The sequence below is a fragment of the Mauremys mutica genome, chromosome 3 (assembly GCF_020497125.1).
Source record: "Mauremys mutica isolate MM-2020 ecotype Southern chromosome 3, ASM2049712v1, whole genome shotgun sequence".
Taxonomy (NCBI): domain Eukaryota; kingdom Metazoa; phylum Chordata; order Testudines; family Geoemydidae; genus Mauremys; species Mauremys mutica.
Genome location: NC_059074.1, coordinates 30,944,566 through 30,960,687, shown reverse-complemented (window position 1 = coordinate 30,960,687; position 16,122 = coordinate 30,944,566). Strand labels below are relative to the sequence as shown.

The following is a 16,122-nucleotide window of genomic DNA, read 5'->3' as shown; positions in this document are numbered from 1 at the left end:
ACCAATGTACCTTAACCCTAACATGCAGGAGAGGATCATTCAAACAGCATCCACATTCAAACCTTGGCCACTCTTGGAATGGTCAACGTAGGGGAAAAACTGTGCCAAATGTGATTACTTTACGTGATCTGAACAACTCTAGAATTTTTAATGTATATACAAAACTCCTGAATCAGCTTCCTAATGTGATTCAGAAGTGTATAATCTTATAAATTTCAACTTCACAATTAGCATTATAAAACTTATATTATCTAGGTTACATAGTTTTAAAATTAAGATTGTATGCATACCTTTCATGGCTTCAGACTTGGCTTCTTCAATAGATTCATAGATTTTATTTTTGTCTGCTAATCGTGCTTTTGTGGCTTTATGTTCAGCTTCTTCTTGTTCCAGGTTCTGCTGCATAACCTTGAGTTTATATGTCATGTCTATTTCCATGTTGCTCTTCTCCTGTTGAAGTTAGAGGAAAAAGGAAATTGACTTCCTTGACAAAACAATTATTCTTGACTGCAAACTAAGGCTAAAATAGTTATGAATAGTAGTACTATGGAGCATGGACTAAAAGGCAATACACTGACAGAAGAAGACATAATCCATGTTCCAAGGAGCTTACAAATTAAGACATCTGTCCTGCAATTGATTTAGTGTGGGCAGAAAGAGACACTGCATGGCTGCAATGGTACTCCTGTGTGTAGAAAATTATTGGATTGAGGCCTAAAAAGGGAGTACTATGTCAAGTTAAATATGGTTCAAAATTTAGAATTTGTGAAAGCAAGGTTTTATAAAACTTAATATCAATAGAAAAGTTTTCATAGATTTGATTAAATGCTATGAATAAGTTTAATATAGTAAAAATAAATTTGTACAGAACTGTAGCTTTACATGGTACTTTACAGAGAAAGAAAATAACATGGTTCCTGACTAGCAGACTTTATAATCTAAGTGAGAAAAACATAGAACATACAAATAGAGAAAATGCGGCAAATGTTAAAGCAAATTGCATTCTAGAATGCAGCAAGTAAAAAAGCTCTACACTTCAGCAAGTTCTGATTTTTAATGGGGACTAAAACAACCTTGTGCACAATACAGCCTACACAATAGAGCATCCCTATAACATCTAATCTGCTATGGGCAATCTTTTAATATGTTGCACAGGGAGCTTTCTAAGCAATCTGTGTAACACACCAAGAATGAATTCCTCTAATACATTGGGGTCCACAGACTCCATCTAAGATTTCCGAAGGGGTCCACACCTCCATTCAAAAATTTGTAGGGGGTCACAAATGAAAAAAGACTGAAAACCACTAGTCTAAGATATTCCTCTATCTTAAAAATACATTTATGCATTTCCTACACATGCTGAAAATTATTTAAAGAGAAAATTTAGGGAAAAAAAAGTTACCAATTCAAGTAAGTACCATGGAGCTTCAATCTGACTCAAGTTTAGTTTCCATTAATACTATCATTTTATATTCTACCTTTTATACTGCAAACCAAGTGTACATTCTACTTTAACATGTGTAGTTACCTTTTCCAAATCTGTGAACTTCTCTTGTAATTGTCTCTTCTCCACTTCTGCTTTGGCTAATGTACTCTTTCCATTTTTTACTTCTTCTTCTAGGCTAGATATTCGACCTAAAAATGTCCAAAATATCAACCAGTCAGAAAAAAAGTTAGCTACAAAAGTTAGAACAAATACCTTCACATTTAACAGGTGATTCAGACGTGTTAGCAACATTTTACATCTACTGATAAAATTTTATTAAGGAAAGATACAATTGACTTGGCCAATGTATTAAAATTAGTTACAATTCCCAGATCAAATAATTACACTATACTCTTTTGTATTTCTGAAACATGAATCAATGTAGACATATTTACTGTAATACCTTGTAGATCGCTGATAATCTCTGACCCATGACTTCGATCTCTTCTTTCAGATTCTAGGGCTGACTGAAGATTGATGAAGTCCTTCTCAAGTTTGAGTTTAGCATTCTCCAGCATGCAGTTTTTATCTTGTAATTCTCGATTATTAGCTTCCAACTGCTGGATTTGCTTTGTACTTTCGGTCTGGTTCTTCCTTAACCTGGCTGCAGTATCAGACTCTGTGCGTAGTAAAGCATTGGCTTCATCCAGCTATTGATTAATAAATGCAGATTTTAAACAACTAAAATGCAAAATGACCATCTCCATTACAAATTAATCAACAATTTATGGACTGAAGGAAAAAGAAAAGTATGGAAATGTTTTCTAACATTACATTAGTAAACCAACACTTCATATTAAAAAGCAACTTCTGTAACTACTTGCAATTTTCTTCTGCTAAGTAGGAAGCCTGAACTTCAATAGCCCATTATAACAATGACTTTACATTAACACACACACACACACACAGAAATACAACTTGCCTGTCTTTGTAGCTGATTGATTTTCTCATTTGATATCTGAGAGTTCTGATTTCTCCTTTTTAAATCTTCAAGCTGGTCTTTCAAACTGTTAACTATAATAAAATAATCATATGTTACCTCCATCACACACTGATTCACAATTTTTAAACAGATCTTACCAACAAAACAACAGTTCTGTTATCTTATGTTAAAATCCCCGTGTACCACGTTTAAGGTTCTGTTCCACATACCATCATTTTCCAAATTGCGTTTTTTATCTGCTTCATGTTCTGCTTTCCGCTGGTATTCTGCATTCTTGTGCTGAAGAAGAGCCTTCTCTCTTTCTAATTGCCTTAATGCAGATTCTACATTCTTCCTTGATGTTACCTGGAGATAATTATAGTTAAGTTCAAATAAAATACACAGAACCATGGTATTACTTTAAAGATATAAAGGATAACTCAAGGATTCCAATTAACTTACAAATACACAAAAATGTATTCCATCTGCTTGCTGTATACACACACCGTAATACTTAACAGCTGTGTTTGTATATAACTGCAGAACAATACACAATTGGCAAATAACTGTACAGTCATAAAATTCTATTTCTAAGGAATCTGGATAGTCAGGAGATCAGCAATGGACGTAAGGCCGGTTCAAATCCACTCCAGACTGGCAGTGCCTGAAAGCTGTTATCATATGAAGGCTCTGTTGATGGTCTAAGTTAAATGACTGTGGGGGCTTATGAACAAGCAGCATCAGCAAAACTGGCAGACTCATCAGCAAAACCAATGATTAAATGGGCATGACAACTAAGCTATATTCATCCCCTCCAGAGGTGGTTCCTGAACATAAGGGTTGAGGCACAAGGATGGGGCAGTAGAGAGATGCTTGAACTGCCACTACCTGTTATCTGCTCTATGGAGGGAGTATTTCAGCCTTCAACACTATCAACCCTGCATCTTTAACTGGAATTCAATTCACACATATTTTATTTAAATGCTATTTCTCTACAAATTATTAACTAAGGCACAGGACATAGTAAACATGATTCTGGAATCAAGTAAATAATGTAAGAATCACTCTACCCTCCTCTTGCCAAGATATTGCAATAGTGGCAGCACATTTATGCTAAGGTATACTGTGAGAACATAAACTCATGTTCTTGTGCCATAGTTCCATTATTACTTAAAAGTTGGTGTATCCTGAGAAAAGTAAACACACCTAACACATATAAGAACACAAGCTATAAGTACAACAGAAAATACACTGATTTACCTCTTCATCTAGTTCTTTCACGGTCTTCTCTAAACGAGCATTAACAGACCTGAAAAATATGAAAAAAAATATTAGAAAAAAGGCAAACATTGGTTATAATGAAAATCAGAATAATGCGGATGTGTCTTGTGAATCCTGCTTTAAGCAACCACACAAGCACTGAGAAAAAAAATAATTTGTCCAGTAGAGGTGGTCTTCTCTAAAGATGAAACAAAATGGTGGTCAGGGATGCAACTCCATGCTCTGGGTATCCCTAAACCTCCGACTGCCAGAAGCTGGGACTGGACTACATGGGATGGATCACTCAGTAATTGCCCTGTTTTGCTCATTCCATCTCATGCATATGTCACTGACCACTGTCGGAAGACAGGCTACTGGGTTAGATGGACCATTGGTCTGACCCAGCATGGCCACTGTTATCTTCTAAAGGTAGTGGTAATCATATGGGGCTAACAAATTGGCTGTATAAAATGGGATCTCCTTAGAGGAACTGGGGTCCCTTAAGTATACTTTTAATTGTATTTTAAGTTTTTAAAATGGAAAATTAAAAAAGGTTTGGCATAAATATACCAAATATAAACCGCTATCTCTTACCTGCACTTCTGTTCTAGTTCATCTTTGGCTTGTATTTCATTACTGAGTTGTTCTTCTAACTTGCTCAGTTTTTTCTGAAACTGTGCAAACTGTCAGAAAAAGTATGGTCCACATATAAAATACTAGCACATAAAAATGCGTGTAGTTCAGTTAAATAGCCAAGACAGATGAGCGATGAAAATCAATATAATCTTTCAATTTAATCTTTCAAAATTATTTCTCAGCCAGTCACCACCACTGGATTATTGGGAATTAAAGTTACATCTCTGCAAGATATTAATGCTCATGAAGATTCTTCATGAAGATATCCATAGAAACAAAACTTGTTGCATACAGTAGTAAAATAAATCTAGCCATCACAGTATTATGTGCTGCATATGGTGAGCCACAAAAGCTCCACAGGAATAGAATGTTGTTTCTGGCCCTCTCCTTTATTCTCTCTAAACCCAACCCTCGAGAGCAGATTCTTTGGATTAGTCGCTCAAAATAAATAAATAAATACAATAAATAAATCTATCAGGCATATGACCAAAATGGATGACATTTTAAGAATGCCTCTAAGCATGCTCAGGTAGAACACATCATGAAAGAAGGTAAGAATTTCTTAGTCTAACACTTGCACAGAACCTAACTTGTCTCCATTACATTTTGGAAAAACACCATATTGCCAATTCCCAACATTCTAAAACCGTAAGTCAATACACAAAAATTCATGAGACTGGGTTAAAAATCATAAATTTGGGAGTTTTTAATTGCCTTCTGGGCTTCTGAGTCTATAGGGTTCATGTTTTCAAACTTTTTTCTGCAACCATGAGGGGCAAAAACATTTTAAAAAAACCAAAATTTGAGATGGCAACAATTATATGACTCGAGGAGCTGGGGCATTAAGAAAAACATGAAATATTGTGAGATTCGTGATAAAAATTACAAGAGTTGGCAACACAAATATAGCATTTTATCAGTCCTTTGTATTTTACAAATCAGAAATATAGAAAATAAAAGATTTGCTATTGAAACGTACAATTGAAGTTACTATGTCACATAGGGTCAGTCCTGAGGCCAGTTTTGTTCAACATCTTTATTAATGATCTGGATGATGGGATGGATTACAGCCTTAGCAAGTCTGCAGATGACACTAAGATGTGGGGAGAGATAGATAAACTGGAGGGCAGGGATAGGGTCCAGAGTGACTTAGACAAATTGGAGGATTGGGCCAAAAGAAATTTGATGAGGTTCAACAAGGACAAGTGCAGAGTCCTGCACTTAGGACGGAAGAATCCCATGCACCGCTACAGGCTGGGGACCAACTGGCTAACCAGCAGTTCTGCAGAAAAGGACCTAGGGATTACAGTGGATGAGAAGCTGGATGAGTCAGCAGTGTGCCCTTGTTGCCAAGAAGGCTAATAGCATTAGTAGGAGCATTGCCAGCAGAACGAGGGAAGTGATTATTCCCCTCTATTCGGCACTGGTGAGGCCACATCTGGAGTATTGCATCCAGTTCTGGGACCCCACTATAGAAAAGATGGGGACAAATTGGAGATAGTCCAGCGGAGGGCAACAAAAATGATCAGGGGGCTGGGGCACGTGACTTACGAGGAGAAGCTGAGGGAATTGGGCTTTTTAGTCTGCAGAAGAGAAGAGTGAGGAGGGATTTGATAGCAGCCTGAAGGGGGGTTCCAAAGAGGATGGAGCTAGGCTGTTCTCATTGTTGGCAGAAGACAGAACAAGGAGCAATGGTCTCAAGTTGCAGGGGGGATGGTCTAGGCTGGATATTAGGAAACATTGTTTCACTAGGAGGGTGGTCAAACACTGGAATGGGTTATCTAGGGAGGTGGTGGAATCTCCATCCTTAGAAGTTTTTAAGGCCCGCCTTGACAAAGCTCTGGCTGGGATGATTTAGCTGGTGTTGGTCCTGCTTTGAGCAGGGGGTTGGACTAAATGACCTCCTGAGGTCACTTCCAACCCTGATATTCTATGATTCTATGCTTGGCTCTAAAACCACTGGAAGAATTCAGCAGATACTGCATGCAATTTTAAATGGCAATAGCTTCCTTTTAAAGAACACTAGAAACTCCTAAGCTGCACAGTATGATGGAAAGGAAGTACAGAAGCACAGGATGTATTTATTTTCATGTTTGCATGAGCTTTTTCCTCAGCTGTTTTTAAAGGTTTAAAAATTAGCAAAACCCGCACAATTTTTAATTAATGGCACAATCCCCTTGATTTACTAAGAGAGGGCTAAGATCAATAGTGGTTAATATATTTATTTATTTTGATATACACAAAAATCCTATCAGACTTTCTGCCATCTTAGTGCATGAACTCAGTTGGCAATCCACAAATACTGAATAAACCTTCCTGCTTCAAACACTCACTCCCCTACTGAGGGTCAGTTTTATGCTTATAACCATTCCTTCACCAGTACTGTGTGAAAATTTACTTTTCCAGCCCTGGACAAATTAGCGATGAATCACTTAGATGTGGAGCCAAAATCTACAACGTTCCCTGGAGCAAAATCTTTTGTGGTGAATAAAGCCTTACACATTTATTTGCAAAATAAATTCTGGTTGCCAAATAGGAATTAAAGGTAACTATAGTATAAATCTGAATTAATATTAACCTCATTTTACTGATAACTAACTGTAGGCTCTCTTCTTAAAAGCAATTTACAAGTTCTTTTATTCATAAACAAATTAATCTATTGTTAACAGTTTACTGGGATAAACCTTTAAGATATTACTTAATGCTGACAAAAAACCCAACTATCTTAATTTCTTTCATGATTCAAAATAATGCACCTACCTCTTTGCTGTCCTATAAAAAGAAGAAAACATTTTTTTAATTGTGAGCATTAAAAAGGAAAAGTACAGGAAACATTTCCTACAAATTTTTTTTTAAATGGTCTCACCATGCTTACTAAAATTTCAGACTTAGAATATTTTATACTTTGAAGGTTATCATGGAATCTAATCATGTTTTAATTACAAAATGTTAAAGAATTTACAAATATTTGTTTTATTACATTTTCAATGGTTGCAAAAATTTATACAAATGTTAATAGAACTTTTTTTTCATTTCTAAATGAAACTAATACTATATAAACACAATCCTTTCATCTAAAATTTATACTGCACAATTTCATGTAGTAGTTTGACATTTTCATGTTTACAGATGGAATCTCTGTCAGTAATTATACAGAAATATTCTAACATTAAGTAATACAAACTAGCTATTCATAACTGGATATTGTTTAAATCCACTGTGCAAGTCTTAACAGACATAGCAAAATAATGTAAACATACATTAATGTTTATTTTTAAAAAGTACTTACCTCATTTTTCCTGGATTGCATGGATTCATTTTCTCTGCAAGACTGAGGAGAGTCACTTAGCAACCTGTAGGAAAAAACCCAACTCTTATTCAAGTTTTCAACAACTCTAGCAACCATGCCAATCAACTCATTTTAATCAATTCTCTCAAGTCTTAATCTCTCTAGGCTATTCTCTGAATGAAGCTATTTTTATTCAGTACGAGTTTTCATTTGAATGTTCTCTTGGCCAAAGTGAATGTTCTGACTTTTTCAGTTCAATACAAGTTTCTAATGTTTAAATGAATACTTACAACAGTTCTGTAATTATTTAGATACAATACACATGACTAATAATGCAAATTCAACATAAATAGTAATGAAAAGAAACAGCCTTAACACAATGTATGCCCTAGTTGTACACTTTTTTCTAAAATTAGCTAACCCAAAAATCCAGTATATATGCTAGAGCACAACAGCAATTTTATAAGTTACTACATAAAAATTAGAAACATCCAAAAAATGGCATATTTTGATAAATCCAACTTAAACTCCACATTTCAAATATTCAACAAGAGACAGAACTGTGCCAAGTGTAAAATTAGATGTGTGTTTAATGCAAAAGGAGAGGAATGTAATAAAATATTTTTCAACTATATTTGACAAGATGCACATTAAAATACATCACATACAGATTCTCTCGATAGTAGGTAAATCCTATAAAAGGCAGCTGGTTTCCCACAAAGGCTTTAGGGATTGGAAAGGTTTCCACATCTCCTTTGTCATCCTCAACGTCATCAAAATTACTGCTGTCTATGTCACTGCTAAGCTCAGGTACAACAGGAGCAGCAGCTACAAGGGAAAAAATAGTCAGCTTCACGGTAAGAGTCAATATCCTGTGATGGATATATCAACACACTATATAATGAAAGGTAGATATGGCATACAGTAATTTCATGATTTAATTTATATTATTTATCACATAGCAGATCCATTAATATCTCTAGATTAATAAAATAATTTTCTTTCTATACCCACATCTGACAAAGTAAATATTTTGAAATGATCTGTTACCATGCAATACAAAATAATAAAAAAATCAGTTTGCTGAGGCAGACAGTTTTTACTGCACAAAACATATATTTTCTAAAGCATCCGGATTTAGGTCAGATATTTAATCCCAATTTTATCTTAACTATATTAAGAAGCTTCAATAAGTGCATCTGATTACAGAAGTTTTGACCAAATGGTAAACTGAAAGAAGCTACATTTTTGCCAGGGGCAATCAAGTTCTATGAACTTAAACTATTCTAAGTGGTAGGTTAGATTGTACTCATACAAACTTATACAACTTCAGGAGGTAAGTAAGTTAGGAAAGTACAACTGACTATGTAGTCATTTGTTAAAATAAAATCATCAAACTCTGTTGTTCAAACAAATGCTCTCTCTATATATTTACAGCATGGCAAAAAGAGAAAAAGGGGTATTTATGAACCCATATTGACATATATTTTACTATAAACAAAAAAATAGTAAGAAAAACAGTTTGAGACACAAGACCCCTTGAGAGAGAAAAAAATTACTTCACTTAACAGTTTTGTACAGTAAGCAATATTTTAAGTGTTTTACATTTTTCATTTCAGACAATCAACAGTAGCTATTTATGCAAATATTGAACACGTTAAAAATATAAACTACAGTTCACTTACTCTCTCGAATGTTATCCCAGTTCCATTGATCGCTCTTAAAGAAAGGGTGCTGTTTAATTTCTTCTACCCCACTTCTCCCAAGTCGCACCTCCCTAAACATAGCAATTAACCCAATTTCACATTAGAAAAATCAGTACTCCATTTTTGTTAAGTAACTTGTGACTTGCACTTAAGTGCACAAAGACTTTAAACAAAATTAAGGTTCAAAGAGATGTGGGCAGTCAATGTAATTCAGGCTAACTTTGATTAAAATCAACTCATCTGTCGTTTCTCATATTAAAAATGCTCCCAGTTTCTTAGCAGGCACTCTCTCTGCACGTACTAAAATGGCTAGAATTCTGAATCTGCCACGTGTGGAGTAAAACATTTTTCCATCTAGATTTTGTGTAGAAAGGGAGCACACAGGCACAAGTTTTAAATAAAAAAAATTAACTGCAAACTTAGAAAGTCTGCCAAACCACATGACAAACCTTAGGACGCAAATGAAGGGAAGTCTGGCTTAGTACACAGAACGGTTATTCAAAATCCCAGTGAAATAAATATTTCAAAACTTCTATCCTCCTCCCCTAAAAAATAACCCTTACATGCCTTTTGCTTACATTTGCAACGAAGTCACCAGGTGGCAAGTTTTAGAAGGGACAACAACCTTATTCTTTATATAAGACTATCTTTTAAGATAGCTCTCAGAACATAAAAACAACTTATGGACTTGAACAAATAAGTCACATGATAGATGCTCATTCCTTCTTGTCACTTTAAGTGCTTCAGTAGTGATCATGTATACAGAAAGAGGGCATCTGTTTTAAATAAATCCCCCAAGCACATATTTAATATAAACAGGAAGATGTACACACGCGGGGGGAAGTACTCCTGGACACTTTTATATTATTAAACTCTTCTCATATATCTCCTCTCCACCTTGTAGTCATCCTAGGTCTTGAACAAGACAAATCCCTACTAAAGCAGCTCTTTCATGAATGGTATTTCTTTAGCTGCATGCAATCTTGCTCAACAGACCACACAGTCCCTCTTTGAAACACAGAACTAGTATATACCACCGGATACATATTTCTTTATTTAGGTGTTGTTTTTTAAATCAATCATTCTACACGGTCAGTTACTGGGCTAGATTCTCCACTGTGACCAAGTTCTGTTCAGCACTAGGGAGTATGAGGGCACCAGGGAATTAGTTATCCTTCTGATTCTGTATTGTGTAGCTCTTGTGGTCATTACAGCATCTCCTAGACTGTCCTAGTACATGGCACTGGAGGATGAGCATAACAAAGCATAGGTGAGAGGGAGGTGGAGGTGGCTGGGGAGCAAGAACAAGCTACATCAGCTTAATACCAATGAGGAGTTCTACTACACAAGAGGAAATCTCATCTAGCAGTTTACATCCAGAATCATTCCCCTTTCTGGGGAATTAGCTATACTTGTAAATTGTTACCTCAAAATGGATTTTTAAAAAAGCATATGAATCTCTTCTAAGAAAACTGGAATAACTCTCTGCATAAAATTCTCTATTTGTGATAATGTATTTGTTTTTATTATTATTTACTGAACGCTAACGACATGCTCAGTGCTTAATGAATGCAAGACAAGTTGGTCCCTGCCTCAAGGAACTTACAATGTATTTCAAACATTGTTACTGTATTTTGGATCTTGTTTGCATGGCACTAGGGAAAATTTTCTTTGCGGTAATTTTGAATTCTTAGGAAGAGTGTGGACAATGTAGTTGTTGTTACAGAAGTACTCGTAAAAACACTAGTTTTAGTTAAACATAACATAGAGCTTGCAAAACAGCCAGCCACTAGAAAGCAGGAGATAATGTTAATTTCTCACAAAATGAGAATGATTTAGATAGCACAATTAAGGGAAAGGAATCCATTGTTCTAGGATACCGTGTGTTTGCACCCACTATAAGAGAGATTGTACAAATGTAGTAGACGCACCTACCTGTCAGTTAAAAAGTCACAGATGAGGTTCTTTGCATGCTTAGAGATTTCCACATCATCTGGGAAACTTAATGAATTCTTGTGATCCATGATTTTACTATACGTTCCTACCAAGGAGTCTGCATAAAATGGAGTGTCCCCTAAAATAAAACATGCATAAATGTTAAGATTTTAAATTTAAAATTTAAGTATTTTAAGATAAACAGAGAAAGAGGAAAGCAGACCTATAAATTATAAAGTTCAGGCTTATTCTGAAAAGTGGCTCTATAAAAATGGGATTCGTTGATCCATGTTCACTGTATCTCTTTTTTTTTTTAAATCACATGTTAACAACAAAAACTTTTTTCACCCTAAATACCCGCACTACAAACTAAGCCTATGCCCAGGGGAATCAAGCTAGGATATTTCTACCATCATTACTGAAGTTTCTGCACACCAAAACAGATCTGTCATACTCATACAGTGTCTTTCAATTATGCCATCAGTGACACCTTTGTAAAACCACTAATTTCAAGGGACTTGGATAGGAGTAATTGATTGGAACCATTAAAACACTTCGGTTGATGCATATTATGGAATAGAATTCACAATTAATTCTTAGTGGGGTCAGTTCTTCACTTCTAACAAGAACAAACAGCACTCAAAATGTATTTGTCACCAAAGTGATCAGCTAACACTCTGAATATGCGAAAAGAACAGATCCATTGACCAAGAAGTGGCCATTTTTACATAATTCTCTTTCAGAGTTGAAACACACTTTAATGAAAAAGAAACCTGAGGAATATGTTTAGTGACCAAGTTACCTATTTTGTCCATCAGCAGAAAAACATTCAGCAGAAAAAAAAGCATTCTGATTTAACAGACTCAATAAATTATCAGCAATTAGAATATTTTCACCAGGTGGAAAGTGTATTAGTCTTCACAAACTAATACACAGAAGCCATTTTGCTCTTGAGGAGGATATAAAAGAGAAAAACTAACACAAGTAGGCTTCAAGAAAGAGAACAAGTTAATTGACACTAATGTACATGCTAAACTCTCAGACTCTGCTGTGACCTCCCAACTAGTCCTCGTTTGGTTCCTACAGAAATCAGATGCACAGATTCCATGGTCTACCAATGCTCCCTCCTCCTTCACTCTAAAAGGGTCTTCTCTCCTCTTTTCTCTTCAGCACCATCATAAAAGGCTCCTATCAAGGCCATTCATCACCACCCTAGTATCCCCTCAACTAAGGCAATCCCTCTCTTGGCAGCCCAATTTTCTGCTTTCCAACTAGTACTTCAGCTTTGCATCTAATGTACAATAAAATGTAATACAATTTCATTTGGTGTAGCACCTTTCATATAAACTGTAACCCAAAATGCTCTACAGCCTTATTTTAAATATAAATTAAAATTGATGAACTCAGAAGCAGAACTATTAAGAAATAAAGCCAAGAGAGAACAGATATTTTCAGTTGAAATTTGAAATAAGGAAATCAACAAGGCCAGGAGATTCAATAGCTGTTCCTGACTGCAAGAGCTGCAAAGGATTTTTTTTTTTTAAACACAAAGTGTCCAGAGTTATATTAGCAGAAGGAATGGAGGGCAATAGAAAGAAGGATTGTTTGACAAACTAAAGAAAGTCTGCTGCAGTGTTCCCTCTAATTTTTCCTTACCCACTTGCAGAATGAATTTTGTTATGTGCACCAATATGGAGGTGATGTGTGACATGTCACCTTCATATTGGGGCACATAACAAAATTCTTGTGGTGGGGGTGGGGCCGAGGGGTTCAGCGTGTGGGAGGGGGCTCAGGGCTGGGTCCGGGGATAAGGGGCTCAGGGCTGGGGTGCAGGCTCTGGGGTGGGGCTGGGGATGAAGGGTTTGGGGTGCAAGAGAGTGCTCCGGGGCTATGGCAGGGAGAGAGGACTCCCCGCAGTTCTCTCTCCTCATAGCATCTGCGGGGGTGGGGGTGCAGCAGGTTGGGGGCTAGGTGAGAGGCACCTCTTCCCTAGCCGCAGCAGGTCCAGGGCTGGGTTGGGGCTGAGGGAGGGGCACCCCTCCCCTTGCTGTGGCAGGTCCCGGCTGGGCAGGTTCCCGGAGCGCCTGCGCAGCACTAAATAGGCTGCTGCACTGCCGCACAGTTTACAGATAACTTAGGTCTACTGAGGTATTTAAAACGGAAAAGGTAATTTTGAACTGGATCCTAAAATTAATGAGGTAGCACTGGAGTGGTTTTAAGATGGGGATGATATAAGCTGAACTTTGTGTGCGTGAGAAGGCAAGCAGCTATAGTCTGCATATCCTTGACGGGACTTGGTGGTGAAAAGAAGCAATCTGCAATAGTCCAAGTAAGAAGAGAGGAAAGCATGGATGCGGACTTCAGTGAAGTTGGACTTTAGTCAGTATTGTACATGGGTAATGTTGCTGAAATGTTGAGAAGAACATTTACAAATATAGATGCAGGAGGAGTAAATTAGAGAGAAGCAAGATGTCAATTATATGTATTATCGGGTTCAAGTCAAAGAGGCAGATTGATGATGCTCTTATTTAAGAGAAAACACTTATATGTGTAAACATTTAGTTGAATGAAGTTGAGCCACAACTCAGTATAAGGAGAGAACATGCACAAGCAGGAGTCATTGAAAGGTATCAAAAGGTAGACGTAGTTGAGTATCATGACTGTAAAGCAGTTAAAGGCTGAAATAAGATGTCTGAGGAGAAAGTAGATGGAAAAAGCAAACTGACAACCAAACTATGGTGAGATACAAAGGAGCAGGAACGATGGTGTAGAGAGATGGAGCAGTCATCAGCAACCAAAAAAGACTGGTTATACAAACAACAGTGGATCCAGGACAGGAGGGGGAAAGGGAGGCTCATGTAACTACCATATGAAGGTAAGGCTGGGAGACAAAATGATCCACACTATCAAAGCCTTAACTAAGGTCATGAAGAATGAACAGAGAAAAGGAAATATCAGCAGTAAGGGAGGAGGAACTATAACCAGGTTAAAACCTAAACAGAAACAGTTATCTCATTCCCAGGAGAGGAGATGGGAGAACAGGAAAAATCTAAGGGGAAAAAGGAGTTCAGAAGAGCTGGCAGTTTATCAAGGAGACAATACTGAAGGAAGAACTGCAAACTATCCTGATATGAAGGAAAGATATTATGCAGTATAGCTGCATCAGGAGCTCTTCAAAAGGGAATCCTACAAGAAACAGAAACATGGACACATTGCCAAGGATGATCACAAAAGAATAGCACAAGCATGTAGGGACAAAATACAGAAAGGCTAAGGCACAAAATGAGTTACACCTAACAAGGGACATGTAAGGCAATAAAAGAGAAAAATAAAAGAAAGTGAAGGTCTACTACATAGCAGGGAAGAAGAAATAATAATGGACACCATCAAGAAGGCTGAGACATTTAATGCCTATTTTGTTTCAGTCTTCTCTAAGAAAGAGAATTGTATCCAGATGCTTAATACAATTAATATTAACAAAGGGTGGGGAGGGGCACAAACCATAGGGAAATGAAAAGTTAAAGAATATTTAGGTAAGTCAGATATATTCAAGTGGGCAGACTTTAATAAAATTCACACTAAGAGGTTCAAGCCTTAAGGTAATAGCTGAAGCAATCCCGGAACCATTAGTGATTGCCTTGGAGTGCACATAGGGTATGTCTACACTGCAATTAGACACTTGCAGCTGGCCCTTGTCAGTTGACTCGGGCTCCCGGGACTTGGGCTGTGGGGCAGTTTAATTGTGGTGTAGACGTTCTGGCTTGAGCTGCAGCCCGAGCTCTGGGACCCTCCGACCCTTCAAGGCCCTGGACTCTGGGTTCCAGCCCAAGCCCAGATGTCTACACCGAAATTAAACAGCCCCACAAGCCAGAGTGAGCTGGCATGGGCCAGGTGCAGGTTTTCAATTGCAGTGGAGACATAACCATAGAGGAAGGGTGAGGTCCCAGAGGACTGGAGAAGGACAAACATAGTACCTATCTTCAAAAAGGAGAAGAGGACCCAGGTAATAATAGACCAGTCAGACTAACTCTGATACCTGGAAAGATACTGGAGCAAATTATTAAACAATTTATAAGCACCTAGAGCAGTGGTCCCCAACCTTTTTGTCTGGTGGGCACCAGACAAAGGACCGTGGCGGCGGTGGAGCACCCGCCGAAATGCCGCCGAATTTCTGCGGCATTTCGGCGGCGACGCCTCTCGATGACGTCACTTGTCGGCAACAAGCGGCATCATCGAGAGGTATTGCCGCCAAAATGCCGCCGAAATTCGGGGGCGACGCCTCTCGACGACGACGCTTGTTGCCAGCAAGCGGCGTCATCGAGAGGCGTCGCCGCCAAAATGCCACAGAAATTTGGCGGCATTTCGGCGGGTGCTCCACTGCCAGCCAGGACGCGGGCGCATTTAGATGCACCCACGGGTGCCATGGCGCCCGCGGGCACCACGTTGGGGATCCCTGACCTAGAGAATAATAAGGTGATAAGTAATAGCCAACATGGATTGGTCAAGAACAAATCATACCAACCCAACCTAGTTTCCTTCTTTGATAGGGCTAGTGGATGGATGGGATTTTAGTAAAGCTTTTGACACCATCCCATATTACAGTCTTATAAGCAACTAAAATGATTAGGGGTTTGGAGAGGGTCCCATATGAGGAAAGATTAAAGAGGCTAGGATTATTCAGCTTGGAAAAGAGGAGACTAAGGGGGGATATGATAGAGGTATATAAATCATGAGTGATGTGGAGAAAGTGGATATGGAAAAGTTATTTACTTATTCCCATAATACAAGAACTAGGGGTCACCAAATGAAATTAACAGGCAGCAGGTTTAAAACAAATAAAAGGAAGTTCTTCTTCACGCAGTGCACAGTCAACTTGTGGAACTCTTTA

The 16,122-nt window shown here is 37.7% G+C and overlaps 1 protein-coding gene across 1 annotated transcript in view; it reads right to left on the bottom strand.

Moving 5' to 3' along the window:
- ROCK2 (Rho associated coiled-coil containing protein kinase 2) overlaps positions 1-16,122 on the bottom strand; it is a 192,553-nt gene that overhangs the window by 47,987 nt on the left and 128,444 nt on the right. The window contains exons 7-18 of the mRNA XM_045010437.1: positions 11,235-11,373; positions 9,279-9,370; positions 8,262-8,421; positions 7,594-7,657; positions 7,065-7,076; positions 4,263-4,351; positions 3,669-3,717; positions 2,639-2,774; positions 2,409-2,500; positions 1,890-2,136; positions 1,529-1,635; positions 291-450 (exon numbers count right to left, since the gene is read on the bottom strand). Coding sequence (XP_044866372.1) covers positions 291-450; positions 1,529-1,635; positions 1,890-2,136; positions 2,409-2,500; positions 2,639-2,774; positions 3,669-3,717; positions 4,263-4,351; positions 7,065-7,076; positions 7,594-7,657; positions 8,262-8,421; positions 9,279-9,370; positions 11,235-11,373 — 1,347 coding nt within the window. The remainder of the gene's footprint in view (positions 1-290; positions 451-1,528; positions 1,636-1,889; positions 2,137-2,408; positions 2,501-2,638; positions 2,775-3,668; positions 3,718-4,262; positions 4,352-7,064; positions 7,077-7,593; positions 7,658-8,261; positions 8,422-9,278; positions 9,371-11,234; positions 11,374-16,122) is intronic.